The sequence below is a fragment of the Anoplopoma fimbria genome, chromosome 18, assembly GCF_027596085.1.
Source record: "Anoplopoma fimbria isolate UVic2021 breed Golden Eagle Sablefish chromosome 18, Afim_UVic_2022, whole genome shotgun sequence".
In the NCBI taxonomy this organism is placed as follows: Eukaryota; Metazoa; Chordata; class Actinopteri; order Perciformes; family Anoplopomatidae; genus Anoplopoma; species Anoplopoma fimbria.
Window position 1 is genome coordinate 12,504,325 of NC_072466.1, and position 27,148 is coordinate 12,531,472.

At 38.3% G+C, this 27,148-nt stretch overlaps 1 protein-coding gene across 1 annotated transcript; it reads left to right on the forward strand.

Annotated features, from left to right (window-relative positions):
* The first annotated feature begins 684 nt into the window (after positions 1-684).
* tagapb (T cell activation RhoGTPase activating protein b) lies at positions 685-25,974 on the forward strand. The gene is made up of 14 exons (XM_054618714.1): positions 685-778; positions 4,974-5,059; positions 10,510-10,680; positions 17,332-17,496; positions 19,510-19,551; positions 20,353-20,437; positions 20,544-20,597; positions 20,934-20,997; positions 21,296-21,447; positions 21,808-21,969; positions 22,806-22,915; positions 23,273-23,459; positions 23,685-23,766; positions 24,182-25,974. The coding sequence occupies exons 1-14, from the start codon at positions 704-706 to the stop codon at positions 25,315-25,317; spliced, it is 2,571 nt and encodes an 856-aa protein (XP_054474689.1). The 5' UTR covers positions 685-703; the 3' UTR covers positions 25,318-25,974.
* The last annotated feature ends 1,174 nt before the right edge of the window (positions 25,975-27,148 follow it).

The window sequence follows — 27,148 nt, forward strand, 5'->3', positions numbered from 1 at the left end:
GATAGATTCCTCACTTTAAAGTTCACCTCAGCTGTTCAGATAGGAATTGTATTTCTACCTTTGTGTTCTCTTTATTGCTGAACTTTCTCCTGCTTGTTGTCAGTCATACCCTGGAATTTTATGTGGGTAAAACTACATATAGCCTTCGTGTAATAGAAAATAGCTTTAAAAACTTGTGTGTGCAGCTATTCATGTATTTACAGGGGGTGGGGGTGGGGGAGAGAATCTGTGAGACCCTGTTTTTTTTCCGGAAGCAATGGCAGTCACGGCATTTCACTCTTGTTAGCCTGGAAATGGGGACGAGGTGGCAGGCCCTGATGGGAGGCACGGCGGCCTCATTATTGGAGGAAACTGCCCCACTGGAGCGGAACAGGACAGGCTGGGATGGAGAGATGGAGGGAGAGATGTATACAGTCTTTATCTAGGTGGGGGGGTTGTGGCTTGGATCAGAGTGGCACTGTGGGTCCAGGTCAGACACAACAACCCTCTCTCCTATTTTGTGTGCCAGCCAAGCCTCCTTTGTTGTCGGCCTCATTAGCACCAGTTAGAAGAAGCTGTTCGTTGGGACAACAGGCGTCACTCTGCAGCAGCTTCTCGTTTAGTTCACAGCAGAGCCCTCAAACTGTTTCCCCTCTACTTGCAGACACACAAAACTAACAGTACAGGACCGCAGGCCGTTGAGGACTTGCTCGGAGACACCAGAATGGACTCTCCAGATTATGGAGTTGCAGCAATGAGGAGAGGAAGCTATGATGATTCTGCAGCTTCTCTACGTCCTGTGAGTATTGATCAGCTTGTCCAAAGGCAAAGGTGAAAAAGATCGTATTGGTGATGACCGCTCCGTGTGATTCCAGACTCACGAATTACACAATGATGTTGTTCATCAGTTTCTGTGTGTGTGAGGGAGAGGTTTGAAGGCTGTATCAGGAGTTGGATTGGCAGATGTTAATGAGGTCTTACAAGGATTATTGGTGGGTCTCTGAGTGTAGATTAAAACCATTATCAAACATCCACATGTAGCCTGTGTGTATCAAGACCAGAAAACCAATCCTTTATCTATACTTTAGAAATACCAGTGTAAGAATATGGGGAAATATATGTATCACTGGAAACATGTGTGTGTTTTCCTCACAAGAACACTCTTGTGATCTTGCAGTTGATAGATACAGCTGCAAAACATCTAAAGGCATGGTCACTTTAGCCCTCTGGCAAATGGCATCGCCAAGCCCCAAAAAATATCCCTGTGATTTCCTGGTGTTATGTTGAAGTCTGTTTCCCCTTCGATTTGTGTTTCCCCTCAGCCCAATGTGAACTCTGACCTGTAAATGTGTTGGATAATTGCAACAGGAAACACATATACCTGCATTTATCATTGCAGGCTTGAATTAAAGTGAATAGGATGATGATGGAGTTTATGTGTCTGCACCTCAAAAGGAGGAGGTCAGGAAGAAATGATCTGGTGCACTACGTGTCTGACTTTGGCTCCTTTCTTTTAATGATCTTTCCTTAACTAAGTAGTCTTTGTTGACTAACCAAACCAAACCTTAACCATAGAGGTGGCAGAGCAGTAAAGGACTAATAAGTATGAAGACTCGTTGGTTGCATATCAGAATTGAATAATCATTTTTGTTGAGGGGTAATGAGGTTTTAAGAGCACATCCCACTGCATTAAAGTTCCATGATGAATATTTATGGTTATCAATTCAGTAATTTCCAGAAGACAGACATAAGCATGTTTTGGCTATCTGCTAATTTAACAGCGATTTCATCTGGCCGTCTCTCTACTCATCATGTCTTGGCTCTTTCATCGTAATTACCTAAAAAAACTTTATTGAGAACAGGGATCTTTCCATTGGATTTTAGATTATTTATAATTTAATCTCTAGGACTACACAAATCTATGCTACTTACATGTTTGGTCCTGCAAGATGATCTTCACAAATGAATGCCACTTTTATGATTTTTTTAAAGTGGGAATACTATTGGCAGACAAACAACACCGCACTTGCATGAGCTTAAGTTTAAACAATGCGGCTGAAACCAATAAAAAAAAAACACACAGCCAAGGAAACTCTCAATTGGTTTCAGAGAAAGAAAATAAAGCTGCTAGAATGGCCCAGCCAATCACCTGACTTGAATCCAATAGAAAATCTATGGAAAGAACTAAAGATCAGAGTTCATAGAAGAGGCCCACTGAACCTTCAAGATTTGAAGACTGTTTGTGTGGAAGAATGGGCCAAAATCACACCTGAGCATGCGACTAGTTTCTCCATACAGGAGGCGTCTTGAAAAAAAAACAAAACATGAACTTCAAGACGAGGGAACCAGAAGTTTGAAAATGCTAACTCATTTCCAGGTTTTAGGACACATACTTGCAGCACTCAATATGCAACCAAGGGCTAAAATACTAACAAAATGATTTTAGCTAGCTAGACACATACGATTTCAGCATGTCAGAGAATTATTTTAGCACTTTATGTTTGGGCTGCAGTTGATAATTAAAATGATGATGGGACAAGTTAGCTGTTGGCGAGCACATGTTAGCTGTGTTAGCAAGTGACTGTAGATATCTAAAGCACTCGCAATCAAATACTGCATAGCTCTCTATTGTCCACATTCCAATATAACACAAGTTGCACACTATCAATATGCTTGAGCATAATTTACAGAAATATAGTAATGTAGTTACGTATAGTTATGTAGTTCACTTTGTTGTGCAGGCCCCAGGACTAGTAGGTCACCCTGATCGTTTGTGCCCTGGTCCTGGTCCATCATGAGTCACTCATTGTGTGCCAACATGGAATGGACTGCAAAGAGAGAGGCCAAAAAGAGATGCTTTGTCAAGTCTTCCTGCTTTGTGTGTTTTTGTTTAGCTGTTTTTCTCTTTGTCTTAATTTCTGCTTAATCCAATGTCTCAGTAAATCCAGCAATTAGAGCACAAGAGCAGCCACAACAAGATGGAAAATCTGCTTGTGTTCTTGCACCCAAATTAACCAAACAGAGTTTATGTGGATGTGGAAGAGTGTTCCTGCTGGAAAAATTAAACAATGAATTAAAGGATAGGGTTGATAAAATAAAAAGATTGGCTTTAGCCATGCTCACAAATCGGTTCAGGCTGTAATATCTCAACTGACATTCATTTTCCCCAAAAGATGAATCTTACTACTCAAAGTTAGCCTTATTTGCTTTACAATTTGCTCTATGACTTCATCTCAGTCTCTGATCAAAATCACCCTCAAGCTTTTTTATTTTTTATTTTTTGCAGTATGAAAGCCTTGTTGTTGATACAGATACATTCAGTAAATCAAGTTCACATACTGCTGGGACTCCATGTGTTTTTGTCATGGATAGGTGTCCTCAGAATTCAAACCTTCTCAATGTGATGGTGTTGTGTCCGTTGGTGGTCTCAACAGAGCGAACAGAAACAATTTCTGAAGCAATCTGCTTTGGTAAATGAAGTTGGCTTTAGCATGCATCTCTTTTTTTGTGCAGCTTTCCGACCTCTAAGAATTCATTATTTTTTAGTTGTGGCAGTAATGCACATCTAAACTATGATTTAAACTCTTAAATCATAGTTTAGAACATGGGAAAATGTTGAACTTTAACTATGTTGCTTTCTTTCATTTTTCCCTCATAGATGTGTTTCAGTCGGGTTTGATGCAGACTAGTATAAATTACAGCCTCAATGTGAGGCCTTTGGTATTTTGAACCGGATATTTACTTGTATTTCTCTTCATCCATGCTTCCTTCTATTTTGAGATGTGTCTTATAAAAACCCTAACTGGTGTTGCTTCAGAAAGACCACAATTCTACCTTGTCAAAGGCCGTTGTCAAAGGAACAATATGTCCCCGGTAGAATCTCCCATCACCACAAACCTTCTGTTCTGTTGTTGTCCTCCCTCTTTTTTTCTAATCCCATTAGCCAAACAAACAACAAGAGGAAGGTCTCTAATGGGTTAATCGGTCTTTAAACATGCATAACAAGGGAAAAACGTGCACACACTTCTGTAATGATGGGGAGCTGAAGAAGCCTCTTTTTCCTGGGATCTGTAATGTATACTTTGAAAATATGATCTGTAATAGGTAAATTAACAGTTTGATCTGCAATTAGTACTTCTACTTAATCTCTAATGGGTACCATGATACCATAGTCTGTAATGAGCACTTGATATTATGGATTGTAATGAGTATCTTGAAGAGTGGGCAAGAGAGTACAAATGAACATATAGTAGCATAATGACACGCAGTAACAAAGATGGAGGTTTTATTATTATTTTATTTTATTTCTATAGTCTGAACAATTTCAACCCATACCTTGATCTTTCCCTAAACCTAACCAAGTCGTTCTTGTGCCTAAATCTAACCAAACCTGAAGTATAGTGTTTTTTCAGCAGTGATTTACACATGCTGTTGGTGATAGAGTCAGATCAGAAAAAGTTAAAGAGTGTAGAGGGCATGTACAAACAAAGTTTCGCCTCTCTGTTCAAGCTGAGCCTTTCCTTCCTGCGCCTTTAACCAACCTATTGGTTCTTGCTTCCATTGTTGTGCCAAATTTCTCCAAAACCAACCACCAAAGCTTATTTCTTAACAAACTGTAGGTGCAACATACAGTAAGTTAGTCATTTGCAGCATCATGCTTTGATTTATACTCTTTTACTCAATATCAAGTTTCAATAGTTTTTGATATTTTGGTGGTTAGAGCTTCAAAAGTTTAGATCATTGAGTAATTCATTCAGGCTTTTCTCCAAAGCAAAGAAAGCAGTAATTTGATGGTTAAAAAGAAGAGTGTCAAATACCTCAAAGCTGCTAATCTACAGCTAGTTCAAGTGTAAAAATTACGCTTTGATACATGTTGTTAGTGTTGTTCATCACATTAATTAAATAAATAAAAGAAGGGCCCTATAAATAGATAGATACATTATAAATGTATATACAAATTGTATCACTAATACAAATCCTCTGTTTTTCTACAGCACCTCAGACACTTGGCTCAGAGACGACTTTCGGCCCCCTCACTGGTCTTTGGGAAGGCGTTAGGGATGCCTTGGTCTCCTATCAGGTGTGTACACTATTGTTTTTAACCTTTTTCCATCCATATAACATCTGCTAAACATATGTGGTAATTTTCTGTAATGCCCGTTGTCCTATTCATACACCCCTAACAAAGAGTGCCAATAACAATCACAATCTTAAAAAGAAGTATTCGTGTAACTGGATTAGTTTATTGATTGACTTGCAAAATTATGTAAATAATTTCATTCAAATTGAACCAATTATGATCCCTTTGACAGTCAGGATCTAGTTTTCAGTTAAAGCAGCTTAAAGAACATAAAACATGAGGGATAAAGAGAAGAAATTAAGGTATCAAACATAAGGGAGAGGGAAAATTGAGGTTCTAACAAGTGAATCCAGAAAGATGTGAAAACATTAGAAAGGTCAAAGGTCAAACATGCACCATAAGGACATGGATAAGGAAAATGGTGCAATGTCGGTGATGTTACAAAAACAATTCCTTTTATCTGCAGTTGTTTCAGCACTTGCAATCAATTTTTACTTCTATCCTGGACAGCTTTAAAGCATGTATTGGTGCAGATAGTAAATGTGGGTCATCTGAAATGAAAAATTATAATAAAGGAGGTGTTCACAGCAGGTCTTGTCTGTTATGACGAATTTTCTTCCTTCACAGTATTTCTTTTTTCCTAAAGTTGTTAGGTATTTGACTGTAAAGTTCTCAAATCAGGCGCAATGACTTTTATAATATGTTAAAAATCACAGAATTTCCTGTTGTGTTAAATGTTGAAATCTGCATTTGATGCTTGTTTACTTATTATTTGATCCCATATATCCTGATCTAAATTAGGAAACTTTTTTAACTTTAGACCAGTGGTTCCACACCTTGATAGATGTGAGTGATCTCAACATGTTGACTTGTCTTTGCTATTTTCTATTAACTTGTGAAACACTGGGTAGTTTTATCTCTCCAGGCCTACTCAAAATAATAGTCTAAGAAGGAAAGATATCAAGCTCTGCCCCAAGAGCTCATAAAGATATGTTCCCTTTGTAAAGGGGCTGTTTGTTTGCTTAAAAGGTTCACAAACCTCAAAGCTTGTTTATCATTTCTTTAGACTGAATTATATTTAGGCAATGTCCTTTATTTGACACTTACTGATTGAGCATTTGGGAATAATTCATTCAATTATTTAGAAGTACAAAAAGGAGTTTGCACACACAAATTAATTTAAATATCAGTTACAAAGTTCTATGTTATGCCTTCTTCAGATTACATGACTTTAGCCCTGATTTTCCACTCGCTGACAGTGTTCGGAGCTCCCCGACAAAAGCCCCACATCTGAGGCACATCCACATCGGCTCCGTTCTTGCACATCAGCGATCGAGCACTATGTGTCAACTGTTCTTGTAGCGTGAAACCCCAGTCGCAGGTCAGTCATATAGTGTGAAAAGATACACGACTTAGATACTCTGGATTACAAGACAAGAAGTTGTGTTGTGTGACTGTTTCCTTCCCTGCAGCCTCCGGCCTACAGATGGCAGCACATAGGAATACAATCTCAAATCACCTTGAGTCACAAAGGAGCACTTGACATACCATATAAAGAAACTTATTTTCCCCTCCCATTCACGGGCCGACCACGTGTGGAACAGAAACAGTCATGATGTCACGTTGATATGAGCCTGCAGGCCACACAGCCCACTCTGTTCAGGCCACAAGCACAGATGTCCCTCTGGGGGATTTACAGAGCGGGGTTTTAGTCACCTGCACAACCTCCTTTAAAATCACTTACAACCACTCTGAGAACCAGACTGCAAGCTGAAATCATCTGTCAAATATTTCAAATGATTATCTCAAGAAACCCTAATCAAAAGGTTATCATGTTCAGTCCTAGACAAGAGAAGTTTTAGACAAAAGAAGAAAAGCTGTAAAAATAATGTGTAACTGAAATATATATTTTTTAATTTTATATTTAAGCTGAATCTTCATATCTTCTGTCTTGAACACCTCCCTTCAGTCAAAATTTATTAAAGTAAAAAAACAAACACATTTCACCCACGCAAAGGTAAGCTGCCACAAAGAAAATGTTTGGGTATTTATTGTTTGTTATGAAGTGATGGGTTTCTGTTTCAGAATTACAATGCTGGATATTTATGTTTTGTTCTTCATTTTAAAACAGTATCTAATCTGTAATTGAAAACTCTGCAATTAAATCTGAAAATTTTATTTAGTTCTGTAGCCATTGAAAACACCAAGGTTATGTCCTGTGGGAATCTGGGGGCTTTTGCAACCTCCGTAATGGCATTTCAATAGCTGATTTCATTCTTAACAAACATTACTTTACAATTTGAGTACTTGTAGGGCAACAAATAATAAGGTAAAAAATTCAGCATTTCCATATCAGAATTGAATTCATAGCAGTGTTCTTTTAGATCTCCATCTTCAAAGTTCTAACAGCAGAGAAGTCCAAATAATAAAACATTTGATGTATAGTCCATGTCATATTCTTGTGTCTGGTCAGTCAGATTCTATCTGGTACAGGCGCTAAATATCGTCCTTTTACGATTTATTCGGTTAGTCTTTCATCACCTCCTCTTCTATGTCTGATGTTTAACTCTTTAACCTTTCGGAGTTGTTATCACAGTAATCACGTAAAGACCCCCAGGGCATCCAGTGGGCGAGTCAATAAAAGCCAACAAGAAAAATGTCAGACACGTCCCACTCTCAACACACACACATTGTGCATTTCCTTGAGGCGGGGGGGGCTTTGTGGGTGGTAGTTTCACTGTAGTGGGACTGCCACTGACGTAGATAGTACCTCATCACCATAAAAAGTACGTTGAAGATAAATAGCTATGTGTTTAGTTCAATATAAGATTTATTTAATTTTATTATCAGAATATTTTCTGAAGTGTGTCTTGCATCCCAAGATATACAGTGTTTCACATAAACACAAAACACAAAACATAACATTTAACCAAACCAAATACTAAAAACATAAATACATCAGACAATACAAATAAGGAGTTGTAGTGCAATATATTCATTTGCCTGATTTTACATTTACCCACTACAGGGCCAATTGACTTCTATTATTACATTTAATTTAGTAAAAATATATCAGTTGTGTTATTAATTAGTGCACATATATACATTACTTCTAGGTTTTACAAGAAGTTTGTGAGATATGAAGGAAAATGTTAAAAATGTTAACATTATCATGAGATTAAGATAAAATAAAATAATCCTTTATTAGTCCCACAGCGGGGAAATTTACAGGTTAAAGTTACAGATTATTCATATCAAAGATGTAGTGCAGAGAAAAAACAATCAAGTGATTATCGATCATCTTGCAATTACAGTATGACTGTTGATTACATTCAAGAAATAATTTGTCAGTTAGTTTGTTTGCTTTTGTAGAGAGTTAGATGAGGAGATAGATACCACTCTCATATTTGTATGTTGTATATTAGCATACAGCCAGGAGATGGCTAATGTTAGTTTAGCAGCTAGCTTTGGTCTGTCTGTCAGTTGTGGTTTTAGGGAGAGTTAGGGGAAAACACATGAACCATTTAACCCTAACCCTTGTTGTTTTTACCTTTTACACTTGGGTTTTTGTTGTGTTTTTGTTACCTTTGGACAGAACAAGGCTAGACAGTCAGCTAAGCAAACGGTAACATCTCCTGTCTGTCCTCATATTTGATGGGCAGATATAAGAGTGGTAGGTCGATTCAAGTATTTATCCCAAAATGTTGAACTTTTACTTAAAGGGATGATAACATTTCAGTATTGTTGCAGTGGTTCATGTTATTAGCACTTTTGTAAGCTTTTATAAATACTTTAATGATATATTTTTTGTTTTGTTTTATGTTTACACATGATGATAACCACCAGTTGGAGTTTGTAGATGTTTTATTTGCCGGTATTTTATGTGTCATCTTCAGTGGGCCACAAGGGCAACAGGGAGAGTACCTCTGTTGCAACAATTTGAATTTCTGCGCTGAACCCAGAGTCAGTGGGAGATGTAATGACCAAAACTGGTTTCATAATAATTTAGAACAAACAACTCTTACTTCTTGTGTTTGTACACCTGGACTTCATTGTGTGGTGATACGGTGCACATTTTCTACATGACTGCTACAGTTACATAACCAGATTTTCTTTTTTTTTAAATGACAGATTATTTAATTATTAAATAATCTGTCTGTAAACAGTAGTGTATAATATCATATGAGATGAGCGGTAATCCCTTGAAGAATCAATAACTACAGCCAAAGTCACTACTTGTTCTCTATATAAGAATAAATTATAAACATAGAAAATAAAAAAGTCCCTCCTTGAGGAGTGTCTTATTCTAAGAAGTCTATAATGAAATAATATCAGGTTATTGACATTATATTGATCTGTTGAGGAGGACGATGCCTTCACACACAGATCTGACATTTTCATCAAATTAAAACCTAATTCCAAGCTCTCTTTGGTATTTCAGGGACGGATCGCAGTGTCAGAGGCTATTGATTAGAGTCAGCGATATATTTTATTTACAAACATATGGGGGTTTCTTCAGGTCACTCTTAGCCACTCAAGAGCAACCTAACTTTGGAGTTGTTGCTCATCTTCTTCGCTGATTGTTCGGTGGTTTATTATCGATGTATGTTTGGTGGTAAAGCAAAGTTTTGTGACTTGGTCACAAAACGTACAAAAAGTATCTTTCTCAAAACAGGCCCTGTGGTAGTTCCTGCTGGGTGTCTTCAGAACCACATTTTATGCACAAAGTGAAAACAATACCAGCTACACCAAGCACACACACACACACACACACACACACACACACACACACACACACACACACACACACACACACACACACACACACACACACACACACACACACACACACACACACACACACACACACACACACACACACTGGTAAACATGACAAGTTGCAGCAACAAAAGCCAGACTAGCTGAATATTGCATATTTCTTCATGCAAACATAAACTAACAGTCTCTTGGCTTCAGCTTCAAATTTACAGAAGCCTAAACACATACATAAGTTGTATCAATCCTCTAATCTAACTATTGGCAATAAAGCAAATCAACTTCACCCCCAATTGATAACTACTCTAAATGTACATTATGTTTTAAAAGTTTGTTAATGCTGTCAACCAAGCACTGATTCTTGTAAAGTTGATGGTTTCCCATCAAATGCAGACTTCTGAGATGTTTTGTGTCATTGCTTTCCATTAAAAGCCATTTACTGTAACACCAAAATGTTTTTTTGGAATGATTAAAATAACCAAACACAGTTTAAGATTAGTGACAATAAATGTTTCGTATACTCCAATGGAATCAGATTTTTATCACTATAAAAGGTTGGATAATGTTGCAACCAATTTAAAAGCATGTAATCCATAAACAAAATTACCACATTAAGACTGGTCTGGCTCTGTGTTGTCCCTGTCATCCACCTCTTTTCTGTCCTTTTTCCTCAGAGAGGAGTCTTCCTGTTGGGTCTCAGTGGATCAGAGTCCATTCGTCCTCGGCCTCACAAGTGAGAACGGAGAGCTGCTGCTGGATGAGTGTGTTCAGGTCACGGAGGGATCGAAGACTAAGGAGAGACACCTGTTCCTCTTCAGCGATGTCATTGTCTTTGCTAAACTCAAGTAAGAAGTGTAGATATTGATATACATCCCAGAAAGGAAGACAATCAAATAAGTTTCCACGGAAAAAGAAGTTGACACTGGGAAACTACTGATCCAACTGATTAAAAATAAAAAACACAAATGTAGGAAATACAGCTGATGTTGTATTTAAATAACCTTCTGTTGTCACATGTTTTTAACAGTTGGAATGGGAGAGTGAAAGAGGAAGTAAAAACAAAACGTGTATATTTGGTCTGCATACTCGGACTGTTGGGGAATCTCCCAGCACACAAAACTGTTTATGTATAGTCACTCTGAGATAAATAGAAGAAGAAAGCATGGTGGTTCCCTCTTAGTGGAGTCACATGAGGGGGAATAAATATATGTTCTTCTCAAAAACTAATTTCAACATATATTCAGCTGAAGTTCCACTCACAAATGTTGCTTCATTAATCTCACAAGTGACAATATCTTACATCTAATATCAATCTTGAAGTGAGGCAAATCCTGACACATACCTAGAGAAGTATACATTATAATAACTTCTTTGTTATTATTATCACAATAATTACAATGAAAACCTCCCTGTACTTTGTTCCTGTTGGATGAAATCAACATGATCTGATCTTGCATATTTCTGGACAATTAAACTGAACAAATTCAAACAAACAGGCCTTAAATTGTTGCTCATATTAGTCAGGTTAGAGCTGTTTGTCAAAGCCGGTGGAAGTTTTAAAGCTCTTGAGTGGGAGGACAATCACACTCATCTGTGTACCACAACCTGCCCACTGTTCCAGTAGGTAAGCGGGACTACAGTAAGACATCATAAACAGACTTTTGAGTCCTTTGAGTCTATGCATTCATTACTTATAGAGAGATTGTATATGGCACTATCAGTGTTCAATTCAATTCAATTCAGTTTATTTTTGTATAGCCCAGAATCACAAATTACAAATTTGCCTCAGAGGGCTTTACAACCTGTACACAGGTAGCAGTCGGTGTCAGCAGGGCCGTAGCAGGATGCACGACCACGGTCCAGGTACAGCCACGATTTATAGAAGCCTGCGAAGCGAGAAAGCACAAAGACTCTAGGGTAGAAGCAAGTCAATAAGCGTAATAGTACAGGCAATAATAATAGTAATATGACTAATAATAATAGTGGTAGTAGTAGTGGGTGTCAGCAGGGCCTCAGCAGGTGGCACGATGACAGTCCAAATATAACCCTGATTCCTGGGAACCTGCGAGGCGAGAAAGCACAAGAACTCTGGGGAAGAAGCAAAATCAGTAATGTGCATAAATAGGAGATTAATACATAAAGAGGGAGTGAGAGAAGAGGAGAGAGGAGCTCAGTGTATTCTAAGTAGTCCCCTGGCTGTCTAGGCATTTAGCAGCATATCTAGTGGCTGGACCAAGGCGAACCTGAACCAGCCCTAACTATAAGCGCTATCAAAAAGGAAGATCTTAAGCCTGCTCTTAAAAGTGGTGAGTGTGTCTGCCCCCCCGGACTGAAACTGGAACCTGGTTCCACAGAAGAGGAGCCTGATAACTGAAGGCTCTGGCTCCCATCCTACTTTTATATACTCTAGGAACCACAAGTAACCCTGCATTGATTGAGCGCAGCTTTCTAGTTGGGTAATATGGAACTATAAGTTCCTTAACATAAGACGGTGCCTGGCCAGTTAGAGCTTTGTAGGTAAGTAAAATAATTTTAAATTCTATTCTTGATTTAACAGGGAGCCAGTGCAGAGAAGCTAATACTGGAGTAATATGATCTCTTTTCTTAGTTTTTGTTAGAACACATGCTGCAGCATTCTGGATCAACTGTAAAGATCTAAGAGACCTATTAGAGCAGCCTGATAATAAGGAATTACAGTAATCTAGTCTAGAGGTAACAAATGCATGAACTAGTTTTTCTGCATCGCTTTGAGACAGGATTTGCCTGATTTTCGCAATGTTACGTAAATGAAAAAAGGCTGTCCTTGAGATCTGTTTTATATAAGAGTTAAAAGACAGATCCTGATCAAAGATAACTCCAAGGTTCTTAACGGTAGTGCTGGATGCTAGAGCAATGCCATCTAGAGAAACTATATCGTTAGATAATTGATTTCGAAGGTGATCTGGGCCGAGTAGGATAACTTCTGTTTTTTCAGAGTTTAACATTAAGAAGTTACAGGTCATCCAGGTTTTTATGTCCGTAAGACATGCTTGAAGTTTAGAGAACTGGTTAGTTTCGTCTGGCTTAATTGATAGATATAACTGGGTATCATCTGCATAACAATGAATGTTTATTGAGTGTTTTCTGATAATATTCCCCAAGGGAAGCATATATAAGATAAATAAAATAGGTCCAAGAACAGACCCCTGTGGAACTCCGTGACTGACCCTGGTTTTCATCGAGCTTTCATTGTTTACATATACAAACTGAGATCGGTCTGATAAATATGACTTAAACCAGCTAAGTGCGGTTCCTTTAATGCCTATTAGATGCTCCAATCTCTGTAATAGGATTTGGTGATCAATGGTATCAAATGCAGCACTAAGGTCTAGCAATACAAGTACAGAGACAAGTCCTTTGTCTGAAGCTATTAGAAGGTCATTGGTCATTTTCACCAGTGCTGTCTCTGTGCTATGATTCACTCTAAATCCTGACTGAAAATCCTCAAATAAACTATTGTTATGCATAAAGTCACAGAGCTGATTTGCTACTGCTTTCTCAAGGATCTTAGAGAGGAACGGAAGGTTAGATATAGGTCTATAGTTACCCAACACCTCTGGATCAAGAGTAGGTTTCTTAAGAAGAGGTTTAATTACAGCTAGTTTGAAGGCCTGTGGTACATGGCCCGTTAGTAAAGACAGATTGATAATTTCTAATAAAGAATTGCTAATTAAAGGTAAAACTTCCTTAAGCAGCCTAGTCGGAATCGGGTCTAAGAGACAGGTGGAAGGTTTAGACTTAGAAATAGTTAAAGTCAATTGTTGAAGGTCGATGGGAGAAAAGCCATCTAAATATATTTCAGGTTCTACAGCTGTGGATCGATCGGTACTGGTTGAGGGCAGTAGATTATACATTTTTTCTCTAATAGTTAGAATCTTATCATTAAAGAAGTTCATGAAGTCACTACTACTGAGGTTTATAGGAATACACGGCTCAACAGAGCTGTGACTCTCTGTCAGCCTGGCTACAGTGCTGAAGAGAACCCTGGGGTTGTTCTTATTTTTCTCTATTAATGCTGAATAATAGGCTGCTCTAGCATTACGGAGTGCCTTCTTATATATTTTAAGACTGTCTCGCCAGACTAACCGCGCTTCATCCACATTGGTGGAACACCATATCCTATCAAGTTTTCGCAATATTTGCTTTAAATCGCGGGTTTGAGGGTTATACCATGGAGTAAACCTCCTTTCTTTTATTAGCTTCTTTTTTAGAGGAGCTATAGTCTAGTGTCATTCGCAGTGAGCATGCAGCACTATCAACAAGATGGTCAATCTGAGACGGACTAAAGTTAGCGTAGGAGTCCTCTGTTATATTGAGCAATGGTACTGAATAAAACCCTGAAGAAATTGCTTCTTTAAATTTAGCTACAGCATTATCAGATAGACATCTAGTGTAGAAACTTTTGCCTAATGGCGTACACTCTGGTAGAAAAAATTCAAAGGTTATTAGATAATGGTCCGATAAAAGAGAGTTCTGTTGAGAGACAATTACATTTTCTATTTCAATACCATATACCAGAACAAGGTCGAGGGTATGGTTAAAACAGTGAGTCGGTTTATGTACACACTGACAGAAGCCAATAGAATCTAATAATGAACTAAACGCAGTACTAAGGCTATCATTATACACATCCACATGAATATTAAAATCCCCTACAATAATAACTTTATCTGTTTTGAGGACTAAACTTGATAAAAACTCAGAATACGCACCTGGTGCATGGTACACTATAACAAATAAAATTGACTTTAATGCTTTCCCGCTCGGGTTTGAAAGACTAAGAACAAGGCTTTCAAATGAGTTGTAATTTAATTTAGGTTTAGGGTTTATTAATAGGCTTGAGTCAAAGATAGCTGCTACTCCACCTCCTCGGCCTGTGCCTCGAGGAATATGAGTATTAATATAACTTGGAGGAGTTGATTCATTAAGGCTAATGTACTCTTCATGACACAGCCAGGTTTCAGTAAGACAAAATAAATCAATATGATTATCTGATATTAAATCATTTACAACTACACCCTTAGATGACAGAGATCTAATATTTAAGAGTCCACATTTAATTGTCCTGTTTTGATGCACTGTTGCATTGGTTGCCTTAACTTTTATTAAGTTATTTTGTATAACTCCTCTTCTGTTGACTTTAAATAATTGAAGTGGCCGTGGGGCAGACACAGTCTCTATAGGGTTTTGGGTGGGTAACTGGATGGGTAACTGCTCCAAAGGAAGCGCAGAGAAGTGTGAAAGACTGCGACTCTGCTTCTGCTTCCTGGTCTGAACTCTGGGTCATGGATTAGGTCCACTAATGAACTGGGTCAGTGTTCATTTTCTTGAAAGTACTTCACCCGTTTTACACATCAAGTTCAGTTTACCAGTCATGTTGGGTACCTTTGAGAACATGATGCCTTCTGTGGCTCCAGAGTGAGCTTTCTAAAGTCTGAAAAAAAAAATTGGGGGATTATTTACCTAATATAATATCCTGTTTTCCCTAGGCTAGATTATGAACCAGACCTCCTAAGGCCCCCCCAAAAAACACTTGGTTCTCTGTGTGTCAGTTGATTATTCCAAATAAAAAATGGTTTGGGGAACTAGCATCATCAAATCACAAAATACACTGATATCAACCTTAAAAGAATAGTTTTTGCACATATACCTCTTTTATTCTTGTTCGGAGTCAGATGCCAAGATCGATACCATTCTTATGTCTGTCCAATAAATATGAAACAACAGCCAGCAGACATTTATCTTAACTTATCACAAAGACTAGAAGCAAGTATAAACAGCCAGCCTGACTGCCTTGTACCTTTGTTTATTCGGCTGCATTTGATATTATGCTGGTGTCGCATAGCAATTTATTCAGAAAACTGTGTGCTCTGTAAATTATTCTTTTTGCGAGAGTTTACATAAATAATGCACAGTGGGTCAGTGGGGGCCCTCAATTTCCCCCACGACCCCCCACTGATTTAATATGTCCATGTTTATTCCTCACAGCTTCTCTTGATGTTAAAACTGATGGTCTGGAGGGACGAATGGTTTAGAATAGCATATAGGTCAGGGGATTGGAAGATGAAACGTTCCCGGAATCGGGCAAGCATCCCTGCGGACTATCAATTTCTGGCATCGACCTTTCTATATTACCTCTTGGTAGATGCACATCACTTCTCTCTCTTTATTTCTATACCATAACACCTCCTGAACCCTCCAGTTCACGTCCTTCGTCTTCACACCTTTCTGACTCTTCGTTTTTTCCCTCCAATCTATCGGCGCTGCAAGATCCAGTCAGCACGCCTCTGCTGCAAACACTCAGAGGTCAGCAGGGTCCCGACCAGATACCGAGAACATATGAGCGGAAATGATTCCTCTCTAATTATTTTCTAGGCACCATTTGTGGAAGCTGTTTTTAAACCACTTTTAAAGCTTTTCATTTCGTTTATTTTTCATCGCCTCTCAGGACATCCACCTTTCAGGGCACAAAGAGTGCAGCGTTAATGATGAAGGAGTTGAGTCACTTTGAATTGAGGGGTTCAGTTTGACCTACTTGATATGTCTGTAGTTTATAAGGCATGGCAAACATGCTGTTCAGTTTTAGCTTCACACGTGTTCAAGAGCTATTAAAGCTTTATCATTCTGAAATATGAACAATCATTCCTTGTAAGGATTTTACTGCTCTGGCAAAATGTCCACCTAATGCATCACAAGAGCATTTTATTTTATCTCTTAATCCTTGACAATCAATATTTACATCAAAGTCTATTCCTTGAGATGTTTTAATGTGCAAAATCCTGTTTTCCGTTCAAGTGTCAGTATAAATTATTACATTTGTGCAGATTATTTATATAAAAAGAGATTCTTACATGATAAATTAAACCTTTTATTTCTTTGTTCAACAACTTTTTCACAAATGTAGGGAAGACATATTGTCTAGAGAAATATGATCTCTTTTGAATTTTTGTACGGATGTTTGCCTATACATAACCACATGGTATCCATCCCATATCACAATTTGTACTGATGTTCTCAAGTCACAATTACGAGGCATGACCCACGTGCTGTCCAATATACAATATTTTAATTGTATCATATGGACCTAAAAATACTATATTTGAAATAGAGAGGAAAGTTGTAGCCACAACCCAACAAAAGTAAACATACAGAAAAATCTAAACAATTAATTAAATCAATCTTTGTACTGATTATTGTAAATGATAGTAATAATAAGGTAGTTTATCCCCTTCATTACGTCAGCCTTTCAGATAAGGCCAAGAATGGTCCCCAAATCTTATTAAATACAGCCTCAAGACAATCTCTTTGTATCACTGCATTCCAAAATTAATTGTAGAAATGAAAAAAAATATGGAACAGAAACCTGCATTTCAACCTTGAAAAACAGTTGTAAGAAATGGAAACAGAAAGGACTATTTAGAAGTCTGTCGTCTTTGCTTCTACTTCTGTTTTAACAGGTCGACTTCCAGCTACCGCCTTAAGCACAGAGTGAGCCTCGAGGACGTTTGGCTTTGTGGGTTTGAAGATGAAGCGGAGGAAGAGGAGGGAACGACGGGGGATATTGACCTCGGAGTGACACTCCTCTTGGCCTGGGATCTCACTGTTTGTCTGGTGTGTTTTTGGTGAGCAGACATGCAGCAGATGACTCACATACAAACAGCCTTGTGTTGAGAAAATTGACTCATACATGCATGTGTGACTGAATACACATACACATCATGACAATGCTCAAGTTTGGCTATGAGGATCTTCAGTTTATTGGTATTCTTCCTCTCACATCCTAATCCCCCTCAATCTTGATTTATTTTTAACTATTGGAGACGATCAAGGTTTCAATCTTTTTTTTTTGACTTAACATGAATAAAATGTCATATTTTTTGTGCTTAATGTGCAATGGCAGACCTGCACCACCTGTGGCTTCACGTCACATAACCAGAGATAAAATATCTTCTACAAACACAGACCAAGAGTGCAGATAAAGTGTGCAGAGTCTTTATTCCGTCTGTCCTTGTTTTAGAAGAGAAGTGTTGATTTCAATATGAGATAGCCGGAGCCAGCTAGCCACCTGCAGTCAGTATTAATTCACATCACTGTTTACAAGAATGTTCAACCAGCACTATCAGTTTATTTATCCTCTCTCTTACTTTGTTTATTGTGACAGTTGTGCAAAAAAAATACCAAGAATAATTCCTTGGATGTGAAAACCTGCTTGGCAGAAAACTTGATTCTAATTTTGATTTTAGCATGTTGGAATAGCTCAATTTTGTGGACATTTTGGACATTTAGCAAAACCAAAAATTTGAATGAATCAACAATTTTTTATATATCGCAAGCCCTACTTATTAACTTTCTCTTCTTCAAGTTTTGCACGGATAAACAAAAAAGCTGTATAATGTTGATTAGTGAGTTTCAAAGGTGCTGGATTTTGTGACCCTCATTCAAAGTTTCCCCCCGTTTGCAGTTTCTGTGCTAAGCTAAGCTAACTGGCTGACGGATGGGAAATTAGTATTACAATCACGAAACTCTTGGCAAGAAAGGCAATTTCTGTGTTTCCCTAATGTTGAACTATTCCTTTAACAATCTTCAATCAAACCTTTTCACATGTGATAGAACAGCACACAAACATAGGCTTCCTGTTTCCTATTTGACCGTCTTTTTTTGTTAGGTCTTAAATAAATGAAATCTGACTCTGTTCATGGAATATTCACACTTGTAGTAAATGGTCATATGATCTGTGGCCTATATGAAAACAGAGAAGTAACAAATAGAAAGTCATCCCTGCAGCATCACAAGACAAGAGGTTGCAAAATAGAAAGTGCGTAACTGGCCAGCACACCAATTTTCATGTGAGGGGATTAACATCAGATTACTTTTTCTACAAATACTGTCCTTACGATAAATATGAAGTGCAGGAGAAACACTGTGTCATACTTTTTTGTCTAGACAGTTCAATTGACTAAAATGAATGAAAAATTTCTCTTCAGTAAATGTCATCTGTCTCATCAAGGCGCTAAATGGGCATAAGTAGAGAAGTGTGGTAGTCATTTCTGTTGTTAATTGACTCCCACGTTTCTTGTAAATTAATCAAAACATAAAACTCTTTGTGTTTGACTCGCTGTGTATTCCAAGAAGTTGATGAACCCACTGGTGGATTTGAGTTTTCATTTATTTTCTGAATGTGTTGGTTTATCACTGGTAATGATTCAGTGTGTGAAAGTTTCCCTCTCACTCACACGGAGGTGATCGTTTAAGAGAAACATGTGACACATGCTCAAAATACAAAACAACCAAATGATACTGCTAGCTGCCTTATTGAGGCCCCGATGAATAATAAGTTGACAAAAGTTGAGGCCCTTCAGGTTTACATGTTGGCCCACGTATCTGTTTCTCCATCATGTTTCCACTCGTGGACACCAAGCCGCAGTAAACCTTGCCTAGGAGGAAGTGGAAGGTGTCTGGTCGGGGGCCGCCGTGACGCTGCTTCCTGTTCCCATGACTGTGTCACAGTTTCCAACAGAGTTGTTAAAAGTCGCCGTGGGTGCACACTTTGCCTCATTCCTCCCACTGTATCTGCTGCTCTGTTTGATTCTCTCTGTGGATGAGTAACTCAGACCATGCTGTTATTTTGCCCACAGCTCGCCTGAGGTTAAAGAACGCTGGTTAGATATTCTTCACAGGTAAGAAACAATACTATTCATAGATTATGCATTGAATTATCAACATTTATTCCGCTCAATAGCCTTTCAATAAGCATAATTAATAACAGTTGGATAGTACTCAAGCTACAATGTATAGCCATTTTGATCAATATTGACAACATAGCTAACATAACATTGCTGCAGGCATCAAGTTATCAGCTAAATCAATATAAATGAGTCAGTTTTAATTAAATTAATACAAATCCTTCAATAAGGATGTGTTGACTCCAGCAAGACAACATCTTTAAATAATGAACAGCAGTGTTCATTTTGTCTCTAATACTAAAAATAAATTAATAAAGAACTCAATTATAGCATATATGTCTTTAATTGTGTTTAATGACTTTATTACTAAATGCTATCACTGACATTAATGCTTTTCTATAACTTATGAAAGAATGATCCATTTTCATGCTCTGAGTATGACCTCCTGATTTTGTATGGCTTATATATTTTCTCTTCTTTTTTTGTCATGATTTGTGTTGTTTATTTATCTTGTTTATATTTTTGGTTTTGTTAAATGTTTTGTCTCACTGTGCTTGTGTTGTATAATTGTCGTCGAGGACCCCCTCGAAAACGAGATGGTACATCTCAAGGGGTATTCCTAATAATAATACATTTTCATATGTATTATAATGATCCACTATAAGGATTGATACACAAAAACATGAAATAAAAGAGATGATGTGTGGTTAGTTTAAGTTTAAATATATAGACTAAAAAGTGTGAATACTAAAAGAGTTTGGGGCATATTATAAATGTATGAGTATCTTTTCACAGAAAAATTAAAGACGCAAAAGCAAGAGCTGGTTGTGCTTCTTCCACTCCAGACGTCCTCATGAAGGTTTTGAGTGGCAGCATCACAGTAAGTCTCTCACTACTCACTCTGCCATGTCCAAAATAAATCTAAATCTATTAAAAAAAGAGCTTTTAAGTAAACAATCTCTCTCTCTGTCTCTCTTTTCTTTTAGACTAAAACTCTAACAGGAGGTGGCATGGAACAATTCATTGAGTTTCCACTTGATGTAAGTACAACCCCCATTTAACTGGCTTTTTGAGATGAAAGATTTCTGAGCAAAACATGTTTGTGAAAGATGCCTTTTCCACTCATGCTGAGATCAGTGTCTGAAATGCATTTACTGTAGCTGCAAAAACAAAAAAATGTCTGGATCACAATTCAAAAGTGATTAAAAAAGGTTTATTGTGATTGATTGTTGGCTTCTATTAGTGTCTTTTGTCATATAATTCCTTCACTCTAACTCAGTCATGTGTTAGTTGGCTTGAAGAGCGAGGGGGTGCTTTGCATGCTGTTCCTCTTGCATACTCATCACCACATCCCTTATTTTTTATTTTGTTACCAGGGTGATGCAAAGATCTGCAGCGGGTCAAAGCAGTTGAACAACAAGGAGGACAAGCATCCCAATGGTGAGTTTGAATGTGGCAGTTTTTGATGGAGGGTGTGGCTCATTAATTGTGCCATGTGTAGAGATGAGACCACAGAGGACAACCACAAAGACAGAAAAATGAAATCTAACTACTGATAAGAGTCAGCAAGTGAAAAAAAAGTTTGACACATTGGCACTCTGGCTTAACAATCTTGCACATCTCTATTTGTTGCTGTGTTGCACTACTTTTGAATTGTTGTGAACAGAAGACTTAAGTAAATGCTACAATCTGAATGTTTAATATATAATGCTAAATAAAACATTTCTGCTTCCACCAGAAACCAAGTGGAGCCTGGTGAAAAGGCTCAGAAAAGGCTCTAGTTTCATCATCAAAGCCTCCCGATCAGATACTGATACCAAGACTCAGCTGTTTGGACAGCCCCTCTGTAAAATATGCCCAGATGAATGCTCACTTCCCAAACCAGTCACAGTAAGTTAACTCTCTACCTTAAATGTCAAATTTCATCACTTCCTCTTGCTAGTCAGGGTTGTCTTAAAGACGAAGAGCTGAACTGATGTTTCCAGAACACATTTGTTTCTTTGTTCCTAAAAAGATTGCCAGCGCTTTGGACAGATTTGCATATTGTTTTCAGGAATATAACTACCCAAGGCTGAACATAAGACAACTAGTAACTAATAAACAAGCACCTTCTTAGCTGAACTTTGACAGCTCTTTGACAGCAGGAAACGTTGATTAGTCTCAGCCCATAATTGCACTCATCACACACAGCTTGTTTCTGTCTTTACTACGATAATCTCACACCTCTCCTCCCCTCCGTCCTTTCACCAGGAGTTGCTGGTGTTGCTGAGGAAGAGAGGCCCATCCACAGAGGGAGTGTTTCGGAAACCCTGCAATAACAGGAACATGCGGGACATCAGAGAGCAGCTGAACAGCGGCCAGGAGGTGGACATGGAGGTCCAGCCGGTCGTTCTGCTTGTCGGGCTGCTAAAAGTAAATTCCCATACTTTTACCATTTCATTTTATTCAATTAATAATACCATTCATATTACTTCTATATATAACAAATACTGCTACAGTACTTGCTACAACATAAGCATTAATTAAACTACATTTTACATGATGCTCCCATTATGTTATTATATGTGACCACTACTACCGCTACTACTGCAGCTGCTGCTACAACTACTATACTACCACTACTGCTATAGGAAGAAGTACTCAGATCTTTTACTTGAGAAAAACTTTAACACTGCCAGAGTGTAGAGATACTCCAATACAAGTAAAAGTCCTGCATTCAAAAAAGGTACAAAAGTATTAGCATTCCAAAATATACTTAACGTAGCAAAAGCATTTATTTATTAGCAAGTATTCATTTTGCATTTATTTGTTATCGTCACTTTAGTATTGCAGCTGCTAAAGATGGGGTTAGAGTCTTAATAATCCGAATCTGCAAAGTGGCTACAGCTATCATATAAATGAAGAGGAGCAAAAAGTACAATATTTGCCTGAGATGTACTGAAGTATAAAGTAGCATAAAATGGAAATACTTAGGTGAAGTACCTCAAAATTGTACAAAGCACAACACTTAGTAACTCTCCAACACCTTTACCACCACCACTACTACTACTTCTTATAGTAGTGTTGTGATATTTAATCTGCTTCAATACAATACACTATGTAGTAAGTCAGTATGTAAAATTTGAGATCCCTCCTTGATCCTTTATGTTATTTTTGTTCTCATCCAGTTTAGTTTGACATTCACACCCGATCATTTCTATTTATAAGTGCTGTGTCCAATCACCAACTCCTTCTCTTGTTTGTTGCAGAGTTTTCTAAAGGAACTTCCTGGCAGCCTGCTGGTGTCTGAACTTTATGACAAGTGGATGGCGGCTCTGGACAATGAAGACACCCAACAGAGAGCTCTGGAAATCAAGAAGTAAGCAATCAATACCTGCTAATGAGTTTAGACGATGCCATTTACCAGCAACTGTGACCCCCAGAGTGTATTTACCTATTATAATTTATTATTAATTTATATATGTAATTTATATATGAAAGGAAATCTGTTGGAATTTTCTTGACTTCTTATGTGGTCGAAAGTAAACAGAGTTTTTCAGTACATTCCCAATGTGCTCCGTCTGTAGAATGAACACAGACCACTTCTCTTTTTCAGTCTGTCTTCAGTTTGAAAAAAGGGAAGAACCTTTTAATTGAAAAAAACGAGCGCGAAACTAATGTCTTCTTCCTGTTCTCTTTTTTTTCCTTCCTTCCTCCTTTTGTTGACCGCCTGCAGGGTGGTAGACGACCTCCCGGGACTCAACAAATTCCTCCTGCAGCATCTAGTTTGCATCCTCCATCACATCCTCAAAAACGCATACAACAACAAGATGGACGCCTACAACCTGGCGGTGTGTATCGCCCCCACACTGCTGCAGCTGGACTGCACCCCGCTAGATGAGCAGAAGGAAAAGATGAAGAAGGTAGATATTCCTTCTCAGTTTGGGTGCTTTGAAGCTTTGTGGTTTCTCAGTGCATGACACCTCAAAAGGTTTCATAATGTGACACTTGCACACACTTTTGTTACCTTGTTAGTTTGCTGAGTTAAGTACTAATAAAAATTCTGAACGTCAGCTTTGATTTTTCTGAATTCTTTATATCATTTTTCATATTGTTGTTAATTTGACTTCTTTAATGATTTGTTGCAGGTCACAGAGCTAACTCAGTTCCTGATTGAGCATTGTGAGATACTTGGAGACAATATCCCAAATCTGCTGGATACTGATGAAGGTACATTTGCACATCACTCAAGTCTCCGTGATTACTGTATTATTGGGGTGGGGAACCTTAGGTTTGACCTCATTAAAAAGGGTTACGATTTGGATAAACTATTCTGAGGTATCTATTCAATCTATATTTACAATAAATCCTGCAAGAAACTGATGAAATAAATTATAATGGGAAAGTTATAAATCCTTCCTAGCTCAATTTCAGAACACCTTCTCTTTTGCAAATGATAAATGAATAAATAAATATAAAAACATATAATCCTCTACATTTTCTGACCCCACCTTCCCCCTTATATATTTTACACAGTCCCCAACTCAGTTTAAATTTAATTTGACATCTCACAAACTGAGTAAATGACAATATCTATGGTAAAATTTGGTGATCTTATTCATGTCTTTGTTTCCCCACTCTGTAGACAAACTTTCCTCCCATCATCATGACTCTGCGTATGACAGCACCGACCCAGATGGAGATGGAGACGCAGGAGAGAGTACCAGCTCCACACATGGAGAGAGTGGATCATCGTCCTCTCTCAGTCCCAGCTTCACCACCTCCTCTTGGCCAGCTGATGCCATCTTTAACACAATGCCAGAATTCAACCGTCGCTGCTCCGAGCCCATCATCCTCCTCTCAGCTGACCTCGAGAGCCTGGGCAGTCACTCCAGAAGCCACGACGACTGCTCGGTGGAAAGGAGGGACTTTCAGGAGCAGCCTCTGAAAAAGCAGATCTCAGACGACTCCTTCTTGCTCAGAGCACGTGTTGGAGCAAGCCAAGTGGGGTATTTTCCAAGACTGAGTAGCAACTCTAACATGGATTCTCTGCCCTTTGTGGCAAGTAACTGCTCGTGCTCTTCCCTTGAAAGTGCTGCCTCAAATCAATCTGAAGGCTCTGTTTTCGCCAGTTCCCCTGTGGGGTCACCAGTCTGCCCTCGGAAAGCAAACACCTCCAGCCAGCCTTCAATGGCTGCAAAGGCTCAGCAGGACATTGTGAGGCCGAATCCAGAGGAGAGGAGGCGTTCACAGTCCATGAGAGTTGCCACTAAAGTCCTATTAAGGACCAGGAGCTTAGGGGCCTTCAGCAGAAACAGCTTGAAGAAAGACTCTCAGAAGGAAAACTCCTTCCCTTGTGAAACTCTCCAGGAGGACTCTCAGAGTGAAGCAGATCCACCAGCTGAGTTTCTGGGTAAACCACGGCCTCTGTCGTCCATCGAGGTGTTTAAGCAGGTGGACAGCAAGCTGCCCTGCAGGCCTCCGTCATACAAGCAGGCAGTGCAGAACACGAGTCCTCCCCCGCAGTATGGATCAATGACTGTACACGATGCCATACAGCTGGGGAGAAGGTCACGTCCATCCTCCGTAAATTATGAATTCCCACCAACCTGTTCAGTCAATCAGTACAAAGATTGTTTTGCTCAAGCAGCACAGGACAAAGCCATCGTTGGAGAGCAGCGGCAGCCTTTCCGCCAGAGAGCTATGTCCGAGTCTGTGTCGAGGAGATGTAGCCAGCCTGTGTTTGAGGAATTTTCTTATGCCAAGGAGTCTTATGTTTGATTGACTTTGGAACTATTTTACAATATCAGATTTTAAATATACAAACATTTTTTTGGAGTCAAATATCGTGGGCAAAGCCTAAGAACCAGTTCTTAAACTGCCAGTTGTAAACCAGACAAGCTTCTTTTATTTTCATTCATTCAGAGACACGGCATTCATATGTTTCCTTTTAATCGCAAGGCTTCATAATAGCAGCAACTCTTCTCCTTCCTCTTTGAAACGGTGTTTTTGAAGCTGTGCCCACTGAGCAGCTCTGTGTAACAGAAATGCTTGTAAATGTACTTGAAATCCAATCTGTTATTATTTTACTGTTTCACTTTGAATGAATGTCAGCTCTGTGACGCCTCCACGGTTGCACTTACTAAGTAGTACTATTTAGAGTACAACATTTAAAAGATATTGTTATCCGGATAAGATATCTATCACAATGAAGCTATGAAAACACAGTTCACTGTGGATAAAATATGCTATGAGTTTTGTTTTTCTATGTTTTCTTTGAAGTTGTTGTTATGGTATGTGATATGTTGTGTTTTTTTTTGCTCTTTGTAAATCCTCTTCACTTTGCATGTTCTTTTTCCTCCACTACATTAAAGCACTTTTCTTGTGATAGACTATGCTTTGTAAATAAAATAAGATGAATATAGATGTGTAATCTTTGTCAAGGTGTCTTCCAGAGTCATGCCATTTAAGCAGATTTTTGGGGGTTAAAATGGAAGAAAAATAACACAATAAAAGAAAAAAACAAAGTCAAAAAAAGTCTTCTTTCTCTGTTTCTATGTGACCTTTTAGAAAGCTCATGTTACTTAGGGATGCTGTGAACATGAATCGCACATTCAAAGTTAGTGGTTAGTTAAAGTTATTCATTAGTGGCAGTAATAAGGAGAAAATGGAGAAGGATTTCTCTTTTGGCTCCACTTCTCTTTGCTAGACGTGTTGCATAACAGAAGCTACCAGGCCTCATTGAGAGAACAGCATGTTCTGACACATGTTGAAACAGGAGGAAACCAGAGTGATCACATGGGTGGATTTGGTTTTTCTCTGAATTGCTGTTCTTGTCTTTGAGTACACGATGAGCTGATGCCACGTCTCTTCCTTCCTTTCTAAAGACCCTTAACACGTCGTTTCCTTCCTCAACAAATTGATTTAATTCATCCAAGCATTTGGTAAAATGTTTCTTAGAAAAATTTAAATAAAGAAGATAATCTCTGATAATGCTCATTTTAGATAATCAGTAACACAGTTCAAAGCAACATTGCCAATATAATTCAGAAATTCATTACAGTGGACCTTTAGGAATGACTACATTTGTGAAGCATATAATGTTTATTAAACCTTAAAATAATGTAATACAACACCACCAAAAGCATAAAAAACAACCAAAAAACCTAATTTAAATTTAAATGTAATTTGTATAGCCCCAAACACAAATGTGCTTCAGAGGGATTTACAATCTCACAGCATAAAACGACCTCTGACCTTGTACCTTTGCATCGCAGAGGGTAAGACGCTCCTTAGAAAACCCAATTAGCACCTATCTGACACAGTGTCGGCATAAATCTTTACAAGCTCCAAAAAGAGACTATCGCAGGTGTGGTCTGTGTCAATTTGTATTTGCTTGGACACAACATATTGCTTTAATCATGCATCACCCTTTGCATCACATTAACAAACTCTAAAGTGTGAATGGAATCATCAGATCTCATAGGATTTGAATCATTAGTAGGATATACAAGAAAGCAACACTGGGACTGTGGTGTGTTTTAATCCCACTATGGGGACAAAGATGGCTCAATATAAACTGTATGTTAATCTGATTGTCTGCAAAGAAAAC

What these genes read in the sequence shown, in the direction of transcription:
- tagapb (XM_054618714.1), top strand. Translation starts at nt 704, where the DNA reads ATGGACTCTCCAGATTATGGAGTTGCAGCAATGAGGAGAGGAAGCTAT. An exon ending in AGAGCTCTGGAAATCAAGAA is followed by an intron (nt 22,916 to 23,272) that starts GTAAGCAATCAA and finishes GACCGCCTGCAG; the next exon opens with GGTGGTAGACGACCTCCCGG. An exon ending in TCTGCTGGATACTGATGAAG is followed by an intron (nt 23,767 to 24,181) that starts GTACATTTGCAC and finishes CCCACTCTGTAG; the next exon opens with ACAAACTTTCCTCCCATCAT.